We start from the raw sequence: 20,065 nt of genomic DNA on the forward strand, positions 1-20,065 counted from the left end.
GTATGTATCTATGTTAATTAGGGATATTAGCTTGTCATTTTTTTCCCCCTGTATTATCTTTATCTGGCTTTGATATAAGGGTAACGCTGGCCTTGTAAAATAAATTTGGGAGTGTTTCCTCCACTTATTTAATAGAATTTGAGAATTGATGTTAATTGTTCTTTAAATTTTTGGTAGAATTCACCAGTGAAGTCGTTGGGTCCTTAATTTTGTTGTTGTTGTTGAGAAGTTTAGGTCACTGATTCATTTTCTTTACTCTTTATTTGTTGGTTCAGATATTTCATTTCTTCACAATTTAGTCTGCATGCAAAGCGCTTCTACAGCAAGCCTGTCAAAGATACAGTGTGCACTCTCTGGTGGTATCCAGAGGTGAAGGTGCTTCTGGAGTCCTTGAGAGGGAAGGCTTGGAGCCTGAAGAAGTGGTTGGCCTGGTTCTTGGTTCCCTGGGGTCTGGTACAGTGCCTGAACCACAAGGAGCAGGGTCTGGATCTTGGAATCACTGAGGTAGTCTTGGCACCTGAGTCTGTGGTGATGAACAGACCACGTGGTTGTGTGGCTGTGCATGGATTCTTGGTACAGATTGTGTCATCCAGGTGCCAGGGACTCATGTGAAGGGTTTGACATCTCAGGAGGAGGAGGCTGGCCTTGTCCTAGTGAAGGCAAGCTCTTTAGTTCAAGGGAGTTTGCCTAAGGCTAGGGAGCTAAAGGAGATCAGTCCTGGGTGTTCTTTGGAAGGAATGATGCTAAAGCTGAAACTCCAGTACTTTGGCCACCTCATGCGAAGAGTTGACTCATTGGAAAAGACTCTGATGCTGGGAGGGATTGGGGGCAGGAGGAGAAGGGGACGACAGAAGATGAGATGGCTGGATGGCATCACCAACTCGATAGATGTGAGTTTGAGTGAAGCCTGGGAGTTGGTGATGGACAGGGAGGCCTGGTGTACTGCAATTCATGGGATCACAAAGAGTTGGACACGACTGAGTGACTGAACTGAAATGAAATGAGGGAGCTATATGCTGTGTTGGCACCATGCCAAGTCTGAAAGTTAGATCTCAGGGGCAAGGCTACTTGGCTGGGCCACAAGCCTGTATCTTCAGGAGCCTGCATGGACTGTGTCTGCAGGAGCCTGTGTGGATGCTGAGACCATATGCTCCAGCTGGGTGTTGGGGTGAGCCAGGGTGCAATGACTTGTCTGAGACCTAGACTTATGGGAGTTAGCTGGGCACTAGTATGTGCCTGGACCTGGAGTTTGAGGTGAGTTCAGGTGCTCACTTCACTCTTCTATTTCCACTTGGAGGTTTCTCTCTCCATACTGAGATGCCTAGACTTGAGGTATGTGTGACAGCAGTAATGTGACATTGTCCTTCCTACCTTAATCAATGCATCTTAAAAAAATTATTTTGCTTCATCAAAGTGCTGTAATGTCTCATTTGGAATCCCTTGTTTCTGTGAAGATATTTTGGTAGATGGATAGTTCTTCTTATTTGATGTTTCTTAGAGGAGGCAGACATGGAAATTTCTATACTGCCATCTTATTAATCCCTCTACTTCCTCTATTGCTTGTGCATTTTTAATATATTCAACTTATTACCTGTTATAGTCTGAATAAAATAGTTAAAAAAAGAAAATCTCTAATGATGCATGACTCAGGGTCAGACCTAGAGTACAGGTAGCTGAGTCACCCTGAATAAATGTGGGTGATATGTCTTCTAACCGGGAAGAAAGAAAAGCATTATAATGACTATAGGAGCAGTGGAATAAATTAAGGCAATTTACATTTGATAGACTCATTTTCTCCTGTAAACTATATTAACCTAGATATAGAAAAGACCCTGATGCTGGGAAAGACTGAAGGCAGGAGAAGGGGATAACAGAGGATGAGATGGTTGGATGGTATCACTGACTGAATGGACATGAGTTTGAGCAAGCTCCAGGAGTTTGTGGGCTTTCCTGATAGCTCAGTTGGTAAAGAATCTGCTTGCAATGCAGGAGACCCTGTTTAGATTCTTGGGTTGGGAAGAGTCCCTGGAGAAGGGATAGGCTACCGACACAAGTATTCTTGGGCTTCCCTGGTGGCTCAGCTGGTAAAGAATCCACCTGCAGTGAGAGAGACCAGGGTTTGATCCTTGGGTTGGGAAGATCCCCTGGAGATGGGAAAGGCTACCCACTCCAATATTCTGGTCTGGAGAATTCCATGGACTGTATAGTCCATGGGGTTGCAAAGAGTCAGACACGACTGAATAACTTTCACTTTCACTTCACTTTTACTTCGGGTAGTTTGTAATGGACAGGGAAGCCTAGTGTTCTGCAGTCCATGGGATCGAAAGAGTCAGACATGACTGAATGACTGAACTCAACTGAGAAATGAATGAACTGTCTACAGTTTAGTTTAAAATACAAAAGCACTACAGCCAGCTACTGGACCATGGACGAGCCTTAGAAACATATAGAGAGACTGACAGCTAATTACAGACTCATGAAAAACCTAGTAAAACTTGAAACAACTCCAAAACATACCATCTCATTTGATAATAAATGCATTATATTTTACCATTTTGTTGTAGGATAACTGGTTATGCAGCCTGCTAGCAAATGTAATAATCAAAGTGAATGATACTGAGGGCAAAGCTAATAATCTACTGCTTCTTATTTTTCACCATGTTTTTTTTTCCACACATGTTCTGAGATTTGAAGAAAGCATTTCTGATTACTGTCTTATCCAAGTAGTTTTTTTCCACACAACTATATTAAAAAGTGACTTCACTGATGTTCCTTTCCTAAATTCAGGAAAGTTTGCAAGGACATATGTGTTTGTGTACAAACATTACCGAACCTGAATCTTAGGTCTAAGCAGGAAGTCATGTTCTTATGAATCAGTTTTGATCTTGCAAATGGAAGAAATTCATTTGTATATGGAAAATATATAGTGGATGATGTTGTCCATTCACTGCTCTTTTTGTTTATGACAACATTTAGAATTGATGAGATGTTTCATTAAGACCAATGGAAAAAGTCATAGTTATAGGCTCACCTTGAGTTTTCAAGTAGGAAGAGTAAGATAATTCAATAATAAAACATAAAGCAGATTAATCAATCCTTCACTTCAGTGAGTAGGTCCCCTTAAACATTGACACTAGTATTCCAGACTGCAATGAGTAGATGCACAGCTTGAAAACAAATGTCATAAATAATAATACAAAGTATATTTTAAAAGTTACTTTATTATATTCAAGGTCATTTCTGACTTGAAGGTGATATTAAGTAAATGTGTGTTTAAGTCAATTTGTGTTGTAATTTGTGTTTCTGTGTAGACTACACTGGCAGATCAGATCAGATCAGATCACTAGCTCAGTCGTGTCCAACTCTTTGCGACCCCATGAATCGCAGCACGCCAGCACTCCCTGTCCATCACCAACTCCGGGAGTTCACTCAGACTCGTGTCCATCGAGTCAGTGATGTCATCCAGCCATCTCATCCTTTGCAATAATCAGCTTTGCCAGTGACTATGGTAGGTAATGTGGATATAGAGGCTGATAAGAAAACAAAATCCTAATTAGGAAAATAAACCCAATGACTTGTTGTAAAACACACTTGTATTTTAAAGTCTATAATATCAGGAATACCAGTTAAAGATCTGATATATGAGGAATGTTGGACACAGAAGTGAAAAGCTATGATCTCAGATTTTTCTCTCCTATAATCTTACAAAGATGGCTTAGCTTCCATGTTTGTCATGTCTTTCCTTTGGCGTGATATCTGATAATTCTTTTTTTAGTAAAACTAAAGACATATTACATGGGGTGATATTAGTCATTTGAGAAGAAACTGTTCTTAGTAAATCCAAGTAGTTGTATGAGTAAATGGGAATTTGGGAATGTCCAATTTTTAATATCAAAAGTTTGGGAATATTTTAGAAAAAAAGAGGGGAAAGCTGTTGGATATCTGAGAGAGAAGATAGCCTAATAAAATGAGTAACTAAATTACATAGAATAGCTGAAAAAATGAAAAGTCTAGAAAATTAATAAAAGCAAATTCTACTTTCACAATCTGATTAAAGAATCACAACTACTGACTGAAGCTTTGATCCCTTAAGCCATGGGCACCTCTCCAGACCCAGAACCATTGGCCTTTTAAGACTTTCCATCACGAAGAATCTCTTCATAGCCCCCTTTATGTCTTTGTTCCTCAGACTATAGATGAAGGGGTTCAGCATGGGTGTGACTACGGTGTACATCACTGAGGCTGTCGCACTTGACTGTGAGCCATGGGTAGCAGCAGAGCTAAGGTACACTCCTAGGCTTGTACAAAAAAATAAGGAGACAATTAAGAGGTGAGATGCACATGTAGTAAATGCTTTATACTTCCCTTGAGATGATGACATTCCATGTATAGAGGAAACTATCTTAGAGTAAGAGTAAAGGATACCAGCCAGGGGACCACCACCCCACAGGACACTTGCAAAATACATCACCATGTTATTAAGAAATGTGTCAGAACAGGCAAGTTGGATTATTTGACTGAGGTCACAAAAAAAGTGGGGGATTTTCACATCTGTGCAAAAGGAAAGCTGCAACAACATTAAACTTTGTAACAAGGAATTCAACATACACACTACCCAGGACACCAGAACCAGCAGTACACAGAGCCGGGGGTTCATAATGACTGTGTAATACAGGGGGTGGCAGATGGCCACAAACCGGTCATAGGCCATTACAGTCAAGAGAAAGATGTCCAGTACTGCAGAGAGTATGAAAAAGTAAATTTGTGTGATGCAACCTTCATAGGTTATAATTTTGCTCTGAGTTTTGATGTTCCACAGCATCTTTGGGATGGTGGTAGAGGTGAAGCAGATGTCTACAAAGGACAGATTGGAGAGGAAGAAGTACATGGGGGTGTGGAGATGGGAGTCTGAGCTGACAAGCAGGATGATGACCAGGTTTCCAAACACAGTGATCAGGTACATGGAGAGGAAAAGCCCAAATATGAGGGGCTGCAGTTCTGGTTCCTCTGAAAATCCCAGAAGGAGAAATTCTGAAATTTGTGTATCATTATGTGGTTCCATGTGGTTGAAGTGACTTCCAGGAAAGAAGGAAACAATATTACTAATATTCACACAAACTTTTATTACATAAATTACTTGTATCTACACAAAAAAGATCTTCATGAACCAGATAACCATAATGGTGTGATCACTCACCTAGAGCCAGACATTCTGGAATGCAAAGTCAAGTGGGCCTTCGGGAGCATCACTACGAACAAAGCTAGTGGAGGTGATGGAATTCCAGTTGAGCTATTTCAAATCCTAAGAGATGATGCTGTGAAAGTGCTGCACTCAATATGCCAGCAAACTTGGAAAACTCAGCAGTGGCCACAGGAATGGAAAAGGTCAGTTTTTCATTCCAATCCCAAAGAAAGGCAATGCTGAAGAATGATCAAACTACCACACAATTGCACTCATCTCACATACTAGCAAAGTAATGCTCAAAATTCTCCAAGCCAGGCCTCAACAGTACGTGAACCATGAACTTTCAGATGTTCAAGCTGGATTTAGAAAGGGCAGAGGAACCAGAGATTAAGTTGCCAACATCCGTTGGATCATAGAAAAAGTAAGAGAATTACAGAAAAACATCTATTTCTGCTTTATTGACTACACCAAAACCTTTGACTGTGGATCACAGCAAACTGGAAAATTCTGAAAGAGATGGGAATACAAGACCACCTGAGCTGCCTCCTGAGAAATCTGTATGCAAGTCAAGAAGCAATAGTTAGAACTGGACATGGAACAACAGACTGGTTCCAAATAGGAAAAGGAGTACATCAAGGCTGTATATTGCCACCCTGCTTATTTAACTTCTATGTGGAGTACATCATGTGAAATGCCAGGCTGGATGAAGCACAAGCTGGAATGAAGATTGCTGGGAGAAATATCAATAACCTCAGATATGCAGATGACACCACCCTCATGGCAGAAAGTGAAGAGGAACTAAAGAGCCTCTTGATGAAAGTGAAAGAAGAGAGTGGAAAAAGTTGGCTTAAAACCCAGTATTCAAAACCAAGATCATAGCATCCGGTCCCATCACTTCAGGGCAAATAGATGGGGAAACAATGGAAATAGTGACAAACTTTAATTTTGGGGGCTCCAAAATCACTACAGATGGTGACTGCAGCCATGAAATTAAAAGACACTTGCTCCTTGAAAGAAAGTTATGACCAACCTAGACAACATATTAAAAAGCAGAGACATTACTTTGCCAACAAAGGACCATCTAGTCAAAGCTATGATTCTTCCAGTAGTCATGTATGGATTTGAGAATTGGACTATAAAGAAAGCTGAGCGCCAAAGAATTGATGCTTTTGAACTGTGGTGTTGGAGAAGACTCTTGAGAGTCCCTTGGACTGCAAGGAGATCCAACCAGTCCATCCTAAAAGAAATCAGTTCTGAATATTAATTGGAAGGACTGATGCTGAAGCTGAAACTCCGATACTTTGGCCATGTGATGAGAAGAACTGATTTATTAGAAAAGACCCTGATGCTGGGAAAGATTGAAGGCTGGAGGAGAAGGGGCTGATAGAGGATAAGATGGTTGGATGGCATCACCAACACAATGGACATGAGTTTGAGTAAGCTCCAGGAGTTGATGATGGCACTCTATGGGGTCATTAAGAGCCAGACACAACTGAGCAACTGAACTGATTGACTGACAGTATTCCATAAACAATTAAAATGTTACAGTTGTTTTGTAGTCAAGAAAATTGTTTTAATATTTTGCGTATGGATCTGCTTTTTTTTATGGCATTTTCTCTGCCTCCTTGGACATTGACTTTTTGTTCCTCTGTTTCACCCCTAAAAGGTCATGTATTTTGTAGTTTTAATGAGAAATTCTTCATGTATTTCAGGGATGTGAATTGAAATCTGACCATGTTTAACTTATTGTCTAGGCAATAGCTCAGTGTGCTGAAAGGCGAAAATCCCTACATTTCAATGATGGAGAAAAATGGACAAAAATTGTTTAAACAAATGATAAAGTTGTGTGTGTGCTCAGTTGTGTCTGACTCTTTGCGACCACACTGACTGCAGCCCATCAGGCTCCTCTTTCCTTGGAATTCTCCAGACAAGAATACTGGAGTGGCTTGCCATTCCCTTCTTCAAGGGATTTTCCCAACTCAGGAATCAAACCCAGGTCTCCTGCACTGCAGGCAGATTCTTTACCACTTGAGCTACCTGGGAAGCCTGAGCCACCTGGTAGTGGTAAGCAAATAAGAAAAGTATATACCATTTCAGATGGGATGGGTGTTATGAAGAAAGGGAAAGCAGTGAACATGAGTGAGTGAATAGTACAGTTAATTTTTATGGGTATTTATGCAAGACCTGAAAACAAGATGATATTTGAAAAGTGACTTCAAGTAAGGGAAGGAGGGAGATGAAAATTTATGTGTGTGTGTGTGTGTGTGCTTGGCAGAGGGAATGCCCAGGACTCAAATAAATAAAATCAGAAATAAGAGATGTTATAACTGATACCAGAGAAATACAAAGGATTATAAAAGACCATTATGAACAATTATATGTGAACAAATTGGACAATCTAGAAAAAAGAAGATAAATTTTTAGAAAAATGTAATTTACCAAAACTAAATCATTATGAAAGGAAAAATCTGAAGAGATCAGTTACTAGTAAGGAGATTGAATCAGTGAGAAATAGATCAATTACTAGTAAGGAGATTGAATCAGTGAAAAATAATCTCCCAACAAAAAATTTTTTCAGGAAAAAATGGCTTTACTGGTGAATTCTATCACATATTAAAAATAATTAATATGAATCTTCACAAAGTATTCAAAAATAGGTGAGGCGAAAACTCTTCCAAACTTACTTTATGAGGCCAGCTTTTCCTAATACCAAAGCCAGACAAGAGCTCCACAAGAAAATTACAGACCAATATCCCTGATCAAGATAGATGCAAAAATCCTCAATAAAATATTATCAAACCTAATTCAAGAACACATAAAAAGGACCATATATCATAATCAAATGGGACTTATTTTAGGGATGCAAGCATATTTCAATAACTGTGACTCAATCAATGTGACAAACTACATTAATAAAGTGAAGATTAAAATCATATGCTCATATCAATTGATACAGAAAGAGCATTTGACAAAATTCAACATCCCTTTATTATAAAAACTCTTAACAAATTGGGTAAAGAAAGAACAAACCTCAACATAATACAGGCCATATATTTTAATACCACAGCTAATGCCATATTTGATGAAGGAAAATAGAAAGCATTTCTTTTATGATGATCAAGAACAAGAAAAGCAAGGGTGTCCACTCTCACCACTTAAAAAATTCCTGGTAAGAACTGTTTATTTTTCTAGTTTCATTGAAAAATAATTGACATACATCACTGAATAAGTTTAAGGTGCACAACATGAAGGTTTAGTTTACATGTATTGTGAACTGGGGTTTTCCTCGTGGTTAAGTGGTAAAAAAATCCACTTGCCAATAACCTCTCATATCTGGAAGTTTGTGTCTTTTGACAACCTTTCATTTTCCCCAGCCTAAACTCTATACTTCTGAAAACAAAAAGTCTATTTTCTTTTTCTATGTTTTTTTCAATTTTTCACATTTCCATGTATGAGTGATATCATACAGTATTTGTCTTCTCTCTTTGACTTCTTTCACTTAGCATAATTCTTTCACTTAGCATAATAACTTTATGGTCCATTCATGCTGCCATAAATCATTAAATTTCATAGTTTTTTATGACTAAGTGGCATTCCATTGTATACATGCATTTCAAACTCTTTATTCATTCATCCATCCATAGACACTCCGATTGTTTTCCATGTCTTGGCTATTGTAAATAATGGTGCTATGAACATAAGGGCGTAGATATATTCTAAGAGATTGTTTTTGTTTCCTTAGATATTTTCCCAGAATTAGAGCTGCTGGATCATATATTATTTCTATTTTTAATATTTTGAGGGTCCTCCATACTGTTTCCCATAGTATTGTGCTTGTTAGAATTCACAGTCTCACTAAAGGTGCACAAGTGTTCCCTTTAATCCAGGAACAAGCTAACATTTTTAAACTATACTTTCTTGAAGATGACCATTCAAAAAAATGTAAGGTGCTATCTCTGAGTTTTAATTTCCCTAATGATTAGTGATGTTGAACATTTTTTGTGTACTTGTTAGAGTTTTATATATCTTCCTTGGAAAAATGTCTAATCAAGTCCTTTGCCCATTTTTGTTTTGTTAAAACACAATCTTTTGTTTTTTGACATAATTTAAAAGGCAAAAAACAAAGGAAGAGTACTTTTGTTTACAGTTTCTTATTAAGAACAGATTAAAAAATCCAACAAAACTTGATATTCCAACAGAGAAAACCAAATTCTAATATTGCATCAGTTTACTTTTGATTACATTAAACCTTATGATTATCAACATTCTGGATTCATGTCAATGTATGGCAAAACCAATACAATATCTTAAAGTAATTAGCCTCCAATTAAAATAAATAAATTTATATTAAAAATAAATTTTAAAATGTAGGCAGTACATTCTTAAAAAATAAAATAAATAAAATAAATAAAACTAAGTATACTTTAATCTTAGCCAACTTGAAAAAGCATACGTTCTCCCCCAAGATTTCCTTTCCAAATTCCTCTACAATTTTGTCCTGGTTTTCCTTTTTCCCATTCTCAAATAACCAATTTTAATTCATGACAAAATTTTGTCCTATTTTTCCATCAAAAATATATCTCCATTCCTCATAACTTTTTAAAATTAAATTTATTTATTCATTTTAAAATGAAACAAAGATGAATATTTTTAATGATAAAAGGTACAATTCACAAAGAAGATAGACATCATAAACCATTAGACACCTAACAACAACAACAAAAAAGATAAATAAAGCAAAAATTAGAAGAAATGCAAGGGAAAAGAAAAAAATATATCATCATAGTGAGACATACTCACATTTCTCTGAGAATATTTTATAAAGTACAGAAAAAATAAGAACAGGAGTATCTTGAATGATGTCATTAATAATTTAAATATAATAGATTTCTATTTCTATTTATCTTATATCCTACACAAATATTTTTAAAATTTTGTGTCTCATACCTTGAGGTGGTGGCCGGGGGGACCAACCCCACGTCCAAGGAGCCATGGCTGCGTGGGCGCAGGAGGGCCTAGAGGAGCTATCCCACGTTGAAGGTCAGGAAGGGTGGCGGTGAGGAGATACCCCTAGTCCAAGGTAAGGAGCAGCAGCTGCGTTTTGCTGTAGCAGCCGTGAAGAGTATACCCCATGCCCAAGGTAAGAGAAACCCAAGTAAGACGGTAGGTGTTGCAAGAGGGCATCAGAGGGCAGACACACTGAAACCATAATCACAGAAAACTAGTCAATCTAATCACACTAGGACCACAGCTTTGTCTAACTCAGTGAAACTAAGCCATGCCCGTGGGGCCACCCAAGATGGGTGGGTCATGGTGGAGAGATCTGACAGAATGTGGTCCACTGGAGAAGGGAATGGCAAACCACTTCAGTACTCTTGCCTTGAGAACCCCATGAACAGTATGAAATGGCAAAATGATAGGATACTGAAAGAGGAACTCCCCAGGTCAGTAGGTGCCCAATATGCAACTGGAGATCAGTGGAGAAATAACTCCAGAAAGAATGAAGGGATGGAGCCAAAGCAAAAACAATACCCAGCTGTGGATGTGACTGGTGATAGAAGCAAGGTCTGATGCTGTAAAGAGCAATATTGCATAGGAACCTGGAATGTCAGGTCCATGAATCAAGGCAAATTGGAAGTGGTCAAACAAGAGATGGCAAGAGTGATTGTCGACATTCTAGGAATCAGCGAACTGAAATGGACTGGAATGGGTGAATTTAACTCAGATGACCATTATATCTACTACTGAGGGCAGGAATCCCTCAGAAGAAATGGAGTAGCCATCATGGTCAACAAAAGAGTCCGAAATGCAGTACTTGGATGCAATCTCAAAAACGACAGAATGATCTCTGTTCGTTTCCAAGACAAACCATTCAGTATCACAGTAATCCAAGTCTATGCTCCAACCAGTAATGCTGAAGAAGCTGAAGTTGAACGGTTCTATGAAGACCTACAAGACCTTTTAGAACTAACACCCAAAAAAGATGTCCTTTTCATTATAAAATTCTAGGTGTCACCAAAAACTGTTAAACATAAATGAATTCAACCAAATGCAGAACAGAAAATCAGTTGCAAACCTCCTGCATTTCTATACATTGACCACAAACTATCAAAATAGAAATTAAGAAATAATCCCTTTTACAGTTGCATCAAAAAAATAAAACACCTAAGAATAAATTTAACTGGGGAGTGATAAGACTTGTACTCTGAAAAGTATAAGACATTGATGAAAGAAATTGAAGAAGACACAAATAAATGGAAAGACATACCCTGCTTATAATTGAAATAATGAATATTATTAAACATTTTGTTACCCAAAATAACCTTCTTATTTAATACAATTCTCATCAATGGATGAATGAATAAAGAAGGTATGCCTTTCAAATTTGGCCATAAAAAGTAATGAAATATTGCTTTTTGTGATAGCATGGATGGACCTTGACTGTTTTATGTTAAGTGAAAAGGTTAGACAGAGAAAGACAGACACTGCATAATATCACTTACATGTGGAATCTAAAATAACAAAAAAATCCCAGACCAAACAAACAAACAGAAAATATAATGATAGAAACAGAAAAAATATTGGTGGTCTCCAGAGAAGACTGAGGAGCAAAGTGGGTAAGGGAGTTAAAAGGTGCAAACTTCCAGCTATATAAAATAGTTCATTGGGATGTAATGAACAGCAAAGTTTATCATAGTGGTGTATCTCAAATTCATATTTACTTTTTGGAACTCTCCGGATGTTTTTGGGCTATTTCTAACCTGTAGTTGGTTGAATCCACAGATGTAGAACCCAAAGATACAGAGAGCCAAATGTACTAACATAGGAGTACAAAATACGTCAGAGGAATGTTTCCACATTCTAACATTGAGACCCATTCGGTTTCAGACTCTGGTTTCTAAGAATTCAATAGAATGGAGTAAAAAACTCAGTGAATATCATACATAGTAAGTGAAAGTGATAGTTACTCAGTTGTGTCCGACTTTTTGTGACCCCATGAACTGCAGCCCACTAGGCTCCTCTGTTCGTGGAATTCTCCAGGCAAGAATACTGGAGTGGGTTGCCATTTCCTTCTCCAGGGGATCTTCCCTTCCCCGGGATTCAACCTGGTTTCCTGCATTGCAGGCAGACTCTTTACCAACTGAGCTATCAGGGAAGACATAGTAAAGCTCATGCAAAATTGTTTCATGGTGCTTTGTTCAGTTGTGTGTGAGTGTACATGTATATGCTTGTGTTTTATTCTTCAATGTTTTTGCGAATGTGCATCCTGGATCATGGGCTTTCCAGGTAGTGCTCACTTGGGAAGCCCAGTGATAAAGAACCTGCCTTCCAACACAGGAGATGTAAGAGACACTGGTTTGATCCCTGGGTTGGGAAGATTCCCTGGAGAAGGGCATGGCAACCCACCCCAGTATTCTTGCCTGGAGAATCCCATGGATAGAGGAGCCTGGCAGGCTATGGTCCATAGGTTGCAAACAGTCGGACACGACCGAAGTGACTTGGCACACACGCATTCTGGATCACAAAATAAACGCATGGATTTGATACATAGTTGAAAACATCTAGAACTCACTGCAGTAAAGGCAAGAATAGCTTAAAAGGGAAGTCCTGCTAATGAGGAGGAAGCAGCATGAATGAAAAGCCCGACAGAGGAGCCTGGCTGCAGAGAGAACAGGTGCTGAAATCACCTCACTCTCAAGAAACAACAGTCTGAACTTTTATTGCTTCAGTTGCCTCACCGTGGGATCTGCCTCATTCTCCTGATCTAACTGTGATTCCTATATCTATCCATGCTTGCTGCTGCTGCTGCTAAGTTGCTTCAGTCGTGTCCGACTCTGTGCGACCCCATAGACGGCAGCCCACCAGGCTCCCCTGTCCCTGGGATTCTCCAGGCAAGAACACTGGAATGGGTTGCCATTTCCTTCTCCAATGCATGCTTATTTGACCACAAATTTTTTAAAGTATTGTGCAACAGCAGATGTGCTGGCCCTTCTTTCATTTTTCCTTGTGACATTATTTTCTGTGTTATTACTGAACTTTGGCTTTGATCTCTTGATATTTCTGATGGGTAAACTCTAGATCTGGTTCTGTTCCTTGTCCAATATGCAGAGGCTTCTCTACATCATGCACCTCCTACACAGACCATGAAAATTTATCTTTTTAAACATAATTTATCTCTGAGGAAAGTATATCACATTCATTCATTTAGATTATTGTAATAGGCCTTTTCCATTATGATTTAAGATCCAAAGGAACAGGGGCTTCATATTTTGTTCCATTTTGTGTTTTCAAAGTATGTGCATTTATACAGAAAAAATATTAAAGAAATAAAAATCCATAAAATAAAAACAGTTGCAAGGAAAATACAACCAGGAAAAGACTAGTGGTTTCACACAATTGTATTAAATGATATTTAATAAAAATATTAAGACTGACTTATGGAATAAGATGTATAAAATAAAATTTTAATCACATCACATGGGTCTCTAATTAAAGATTATAATGGCAAAGACCTGTAAATAAGAAAAATATATATAAAGGTACAATTTTTGCAAAGCAGAAGAAACAGTATATAAAGTTATACTTCCTATTAGTAAAAAGATAAGCAATTCCAATATGCTTATGAAAAAAAAAGCAGTAGTTATCTGAATGCAAAAGAATGTCTTCCATAAGAGGGGAGAGATGATTGCTATCGTGAAAACATCTAATCACAAAAGTCAAAAAGCTACTAATATGGAAAAACCGATGTGAAATAAGAATATAACATGTATAGTGGTTGTTATTACAACAAAGGATATAGAAAAAGTTTCCCTATATGAAATGTAATATGGGAGAATATGACATGATTGACTAATAGAACTGATTAAACAAAACATATATATTTTCACACATTACCCCCAATACATAATGTGTATGCGTGTATGTATATATATATATATATGTATATTTGTATGTATGTATGTATACATGTATGTATATATGTATATATATACATATATATATATATATGTATATATATATATAAGAATTGATGTCAAATAGCAAAGTTAGTGGAAAATATTTTTTTTCTTTGGATGTGGAATAAAAAACAGTATTTAAAAACTCAGACTCTTGTATATAAACTGGGCAAATGACTTTCACATTCCATTTGCAATAGAGAATGTAAATGTGTAGTAACAACCCCTTCTCCAAAATGCAGACTTGCTAGTAATGAAATTACTGCAAAGGACAAGTATTTAATATTCCTCTTCAGATTTATTAAATATGTCTTTTCATATGAATGCACAGCATGAGAGAAGATACTCTGAAATAGATTCTCATAAACTGCTGTTGCAGTAATATCTACCTCTTGTGGTCTGGATCTTTTAAGTGAATACAGAATATGCTTAAATACACCCCAACTTAGAAACTAAAAAATAATAGTCATAATTTGCTGCATAGTCTTCTACATATGTTACACTTTCTTCCTTCTCTGAACAGTAGAATTCATATATGTTTTAATTTTATTGGAACTATTTTATCTTACTTATTTACAAGGTCATTGAATTGGACCTCCATTCCCATCACTTGTCAGCTTGCATTGTAGAGTCAGACACATCCTTATTAACATATTAAATAAATCAGTTACATATTATTAGTTAATCATGAGTACAAAAACAGTAATTGCTCATCTCTGGGCTAGGCTGATTAGGCTCTCATTTGACTTTAGATAAATGTTCTCAAGTTCCCATTTCTCTGAATCTTATGGAGCACTTCCTGTGTTCTCAGACTTACCTAGATGGGGTTTCTGAGAGGCAGGTTGCTTGTGAAAGTTGAGCTAATTCTTGGATTGTTGATGATGAAGACTGAAGCTCTGTCACCAGACAAGACTGCAGAGTATTAAAGCACTGAATCCTGATCCAGACTTAGGAAGCAAATATCATGTCTTCTCCAGCTTAGGGATGCAAACACTAAGGGAATGCAACAAAGGAGACATTAATAACTCTCTATGCCTGCTCATTAAGCACATTTTATCCCAGTTACTACAACTTCTAAGTACCTGTTTTCCCTCTGGGCCTCTGGAAAAGGGTCACTTTTTCCAAATGATTCTCTGATCCCAAGAGGTCAGGTTAGAGGTCAAGTGAATCCAGTTTTTATTACTGCTTCTCTTTGTTTTTCAAATCTAACCATGAAGACCTTATTTCAACCCTTAAGTGATGTTTTCTCCAAAGAATGACACTAAGGAACCTATCAGGACTAAATCTCTTAGATCCTTAAAAGACTAATTTGTGGTTGGTACACAGCCTTTTTAGCTTCAGAAAATTATTCTTCCCTTTTCAACAAGAGGGAGAACTGTGTTCATCTGATATTTAATCTTGGCATCGCATTCAATGGCTTCCTAACACATTTGTTCAAAAAACTAGGGATTTCATACCAAATCACAAGTTAAGAGCCATCATTTAGTCACTAACTATAAGATATTTCTTAATTATAAAAATATATGCAGACCTTTTAATGCTATTTAACCTGAGCTTTGTGTCTTACAGGCATTGCCTGACATAACTTTTAGAAAAGTTTATGCTATGAAGTAGTATTATAACATTATGAACACTGTCCCACATTGCAATAATGTGTTTAAGGGAATTTAATGATCCACCTAAAGGTTCAAACCGAGTAAGCAAAGGGCCTTAATTGGAATTCTGTCTGGATACTTCCATTTTTCAAGCTGTAGGCCATGTGTGTGTGTGCTAAGTTGCGTCAGTTGTGTCCAACTCTTTGCGACCCTATGGACTTTAGCCCCCGGGCTCCTCTATCCCTGGGATTCTCCAAGCAAGAATATTGGAGTGAGTTGCCATGCCCTCCTCCAAGGGATCTTCCTGACCCAGGGATTGAACCCACGTCTTTTGTCTCCTGCATTGGCAGGCGGGCTCTTTACCACTAGCACCACCTGGGAAGCCCAAGCTGCAGGCCAGTGTTCTCAGAGATTATGTTGCCACTGGGGATATGCAGCAGTGTTTGAAGGAATGCTGCTGAACACCAACAATACCTAATACAAAGAACTATCTGGCCCCAACTGTCCACATGAGGAGGTGAGAAAACCAGAATTTGTTCAATTTCAACATGCACAGGTAACACCCATGGTTGTAGTTGTAATGCAGGTTCTGAATCATCAGGACCTGGAGGGCCCAGTTATTCTGAAAATCAAAAGAATCTTCTGGGTGATGCTGATGCTACAGGTCTTAATCTGTGGACTCCTTTTTGAGTAGCAAGGCTGTGGACCTGTGCAAGTCAGGTGTAGGTAGTTTTAGATCTTCTGAGTGAAAATTCAAGTTTGCATATCATTTTTAATTCATTCATTTCTGAGAATTGTATAACTTCATTATTCAACCAGACAAGGACACCACAAAAAAGGAAATGACAGATCAATTGCACCAATGAAAATAAATGCAAAAATCCTCAACAAAATACTAGTGAAACAAATTCAACAACATGTTAAAAGAATTATACATCATGGCCAACTGAGATTTACCTCAGAGATACAAGGATGGTTAAATATCCACAGAATGAAAAATGTGATATTTCTAGTTAACAAAGGGAAGAATAAAAATCATAGGATCATCTGAATAGATGCAGAAAAACTTTTGAAAAACTAAACATTTATAATGAAAACGCTCAACAAAGTAGGTATAAAACACCTCACATAATGAAAGCCATATATAATAAAACCATAGCCAACATTATACTCAGTGTTAAAAACTGAAACCATGTACCCTGGACAGGGATGTGAGGCCATCACAAAGAATGGTGGCTGGTAGCTGGAGCTTGGTGACTGGAGTGCAAACATAGGGCTAGAACTATTGTTGACTGTAGGAGACAGCCCAAGGGAACGGGAGGGAGGAAGTCCATGGCAGTGAGTGCCTTTGGAGGAAAGCCAAGCAGTGTTGGAGGCAGGATGCTACGGCTGTGTCATGCACAGGGTGTGGAGCTTTCGGGTGTTTATTTGTTTTATTTTTTTGGCTTTATTCCTTAGGTAGAATTCTACTTTGGTCTTATTTTCTGTTCTGCATTTTCGTTTTCTTTTAATTGGTTGATTAATTTCTTAGTTTCCTTTTCTTGCCAGGTCTCTCTCTTGGACTTTGTTTCCATTGGTCTGTTTTGGTTTTGTTAATGTTTGTGTAAGAGAAGACTCTACACATGGACATCACCAGATGGTCAACACCTAAATCAGATTGATTATATTCTTTGCAGCCAAAGATGGAGACGCTCTATACAGTCAACAAAAACAAGACAAGTAGTTGACTGTGGCTCAGATCATGAACTCCTTATTGCCAAATTCAGACTGAAATTGAAGAAAGCAGGGAAAACCACTAGACCATTCAGGTATGACCTAAATCAAATTCCTTATGATTATACAGAGGAAGTGAGAAATAGATTTAAGGGACTAGATCTGATAGAGTGCCTGATGAATTATGGAGGGAGTTTCGTGACATTGTTCAGGAGACAGGGATCAAGACCATCCCCATGGAAAAGAAATGCAAAAAAACAAAATGGCTGTCTGAGGAGGCCTTACAAATAGCTGTGAAAAGAAGAGAAGTGAAAAGCAAAGGAGAAAAGAAAGATATAAGCATCTGAATGCAGAGTTCCAAAGAATAGCAAGAATAGATAAGAAAGCCTTCCTCAGTGATCAATGCAAAGAAATAGAGGAAAACAACAGAATGGGAAAGACTAGAGATCTCTTCAAGAAAATTAGAGGTACCAAGGGAATATTTCATGCAAAGATGAACTCCATAAAGGACAGAAATGGGATGGACCTAACAGAAGCAGAAGATATTAAGAAGAGGTGGCAAGAATACACAGAAGAACTGTACAAAAAAGATCTTCATGACCAAGATAATCACGATGGTGTGATCACTGACCTAGAGCCAGACATCCTGGAATGTGAAGTCAAGTGGGCCTTAGAAAGCATCACTACGAACAAAGCTAGTGGAGGTGATGGAATTCCAGTTGAGCTATTTCAAATCTTGAAAGATGATCTGTGAAAGTGCTGCACTCAATATGCCAGCAAATTTGGAAAACTCAGCAGTGGCCACAGGACTGGAAAAGGTCAGTTTTCATTCCAATCCCAAAGAAAGGCAATGCCAAAGACTGCTCAAACTACTGCGCAATTGCACTCATCTCACACGCTAGTAAAGTAATGCTCAAAATTCTCCAAGCCAGGCTTCAGCAATACGTGAACTGTGAACTTCCAGATGTTCAAGCTGGTTTAGAAAAGGTAGAGGAACCAGAGATCAAATTGCCAACATCCACTGGGTCATCGAAAAAGCAAGAGAGTTCCAGAAAAACATCTATTTCTGCTTTATTGACTATGCCAAAGCCTTTGACTGTGTGGATCACAATAAACTGTGGAAAATTCTTCAAGAGATGGGAATACCAGACCACCTGACCTGCCTCTTGAGAAACCTATAGGCAGGTCAGGAAGCAACAGTTAGAACTGGACATGGAACAACAGACTGGTTCCAAATAAGAAAAGGAGTACGTCAAGGCTGTATATTGTCACCCTGCTTTTTTAACTTATATGCAGAGTACATCATGAGAAACGCTGGGCTGGAAGAAGCACAAGCTGGAATCAAGATTGCCGGGAGAAATATCAATAACCTCAGATATGCAGATGACATCACCCTTATCAGTTCAGTTTAGTCACTCAGTTGTGTCCGACTCTTTGAGACCCCATGAATGATCTGGCATGCCAGACCTCCCTGTCCATCACCAACTCCCGGAGTCCACCCAAACCCATGTCCATTGAGTCGGTGATGCCATCCAACCATCTCATCCTCTCTCATCCCCTTCTCCTTCTTCCATCAATCTTTCCCAGAATCAGGGTCTTTTCCAATGAGTCAGTTCTTCCCATCAGGTGGCCAAAGTATTGGAGTTTCAGCATCAACATCAGCCCTTCCAATGAACACCCAGGACTGATCTCCTTTAGGATAGACTGGTTGGATCTCCTTGCAGTCCAAGGGACTCTCAAGAGTCTTCTCCAACACCACAGTTCAAAAGCATCAATTCTTCGATGCTCAGCTTTCTTTATAGTCCAACTCTCACATCCATACATGACCACTGGAAAAACCATAGCTTTGACTAGACGGACCTTTGTTGGCAAAGTAATGTCTTTGTTTTTCAATATGCTATCTAGGTTGGTCATAACTTTACTTCCAAGAAGTAAGCGTCTTTTAATTTTATGGCTGCAATCACCATCTGCAGTGATTTTGGAGCCCCCAAAATAAAGTCTGTTACTGTTTCCACTGTTTCCCCATCTATTTCCCATGAAGTGATGGGGTCATATGCCATGATCTTCTTTTTCTGAATGTTGAGTTTTAAGCCAAGTTTTTCACTCTCCTCTTTCACTTTCATCAAGAAGCTCTTTAGTTCTTCTTCACTTTCTGCCATAAGGGTGGTGTCATCTGCATATCTGAGGTTATTGATATTTTCCCAGCAATCTTGATTCCAGCTTGTGCTTCATCCAGCCTGGCATTTCTCCTGATGTTTTCTGTATATAAGTTAAATAAGCAGGGTGATAATATACAACCTTGATGTACTCCTTCCTGATTTGGAACCAGTCTGTTGTTCCACGTCCAGTTCTAACTGTTGCTTCTTGACCTGCATAGAGATTTCTCAGGAGGCAGTCAAGTGGTTTGGTATCCCCATCTCTTGGAGAATTTCCTACAGTTTGTTGTGATCCACACAGTCAAAGGCTTTGGCATAGTCAATAAATCAGAAATACATGTTTTTCTGGAACTCTCTTGCTTTTTTGTCAATCCAACAGATGTTGGCAATTTGATGTCTGGTTCCTCTGACTTTTCTAAATCCAGCTTGAACATCTAGACGTTCACAGTTCACATATTG

The 20,065-nt window shown here is 38.3% G+C and overlaps 1 protein-coding gene across 1 annotated transcript; it reads right to left on the reverse strand.

Moving 5' to 3' along the window:
• Window positions 1-3,887: 3,887 nt before the first annotated feature.
• Window positions 3,888-5,212, reverse strand: OR7A129 (olfactory receptor family 7 subfamily A member 129). The gene has a single exon (XM_002689040.5). It carries the CDS (start codon window positions 5,060-5,062, stop codon window positions 4,052-4,054), a length of 1,011 nt encoding a protein of 336 aa, XP_002689086.1. The 5' UTR covers window positions 5,063-5,212; the 3' UTR covers window positions 3,888-4,051.
• Window positions 5,213-20,065: the final 14,853 nt, after the last annotated feature.

Source organism: Bos taurus, chromosome 7, assembly GCF_002263795.3.
Source record: "Bos taurus isolate L1 Dominette 01449 registration number 42190680 breed Hereford chromosome 7, ARS-UCD2.0, whole genome shotgun sequence".
Classification (NCBI taxonomy): Eukaryota; Metazoa; Chordata; class Mammalia; order Artiodactyla; family Bovidae; genus Bos; species Bos taurus.

Coding starts and splice junctions, on each gene's coding strand:
- OR7A129 (XM_002689040.5), bottom strand. CDS start 5,062: ATGGAACCACATAATGATACACAAATTTCAGAATTTCTCCTTCTGGGA.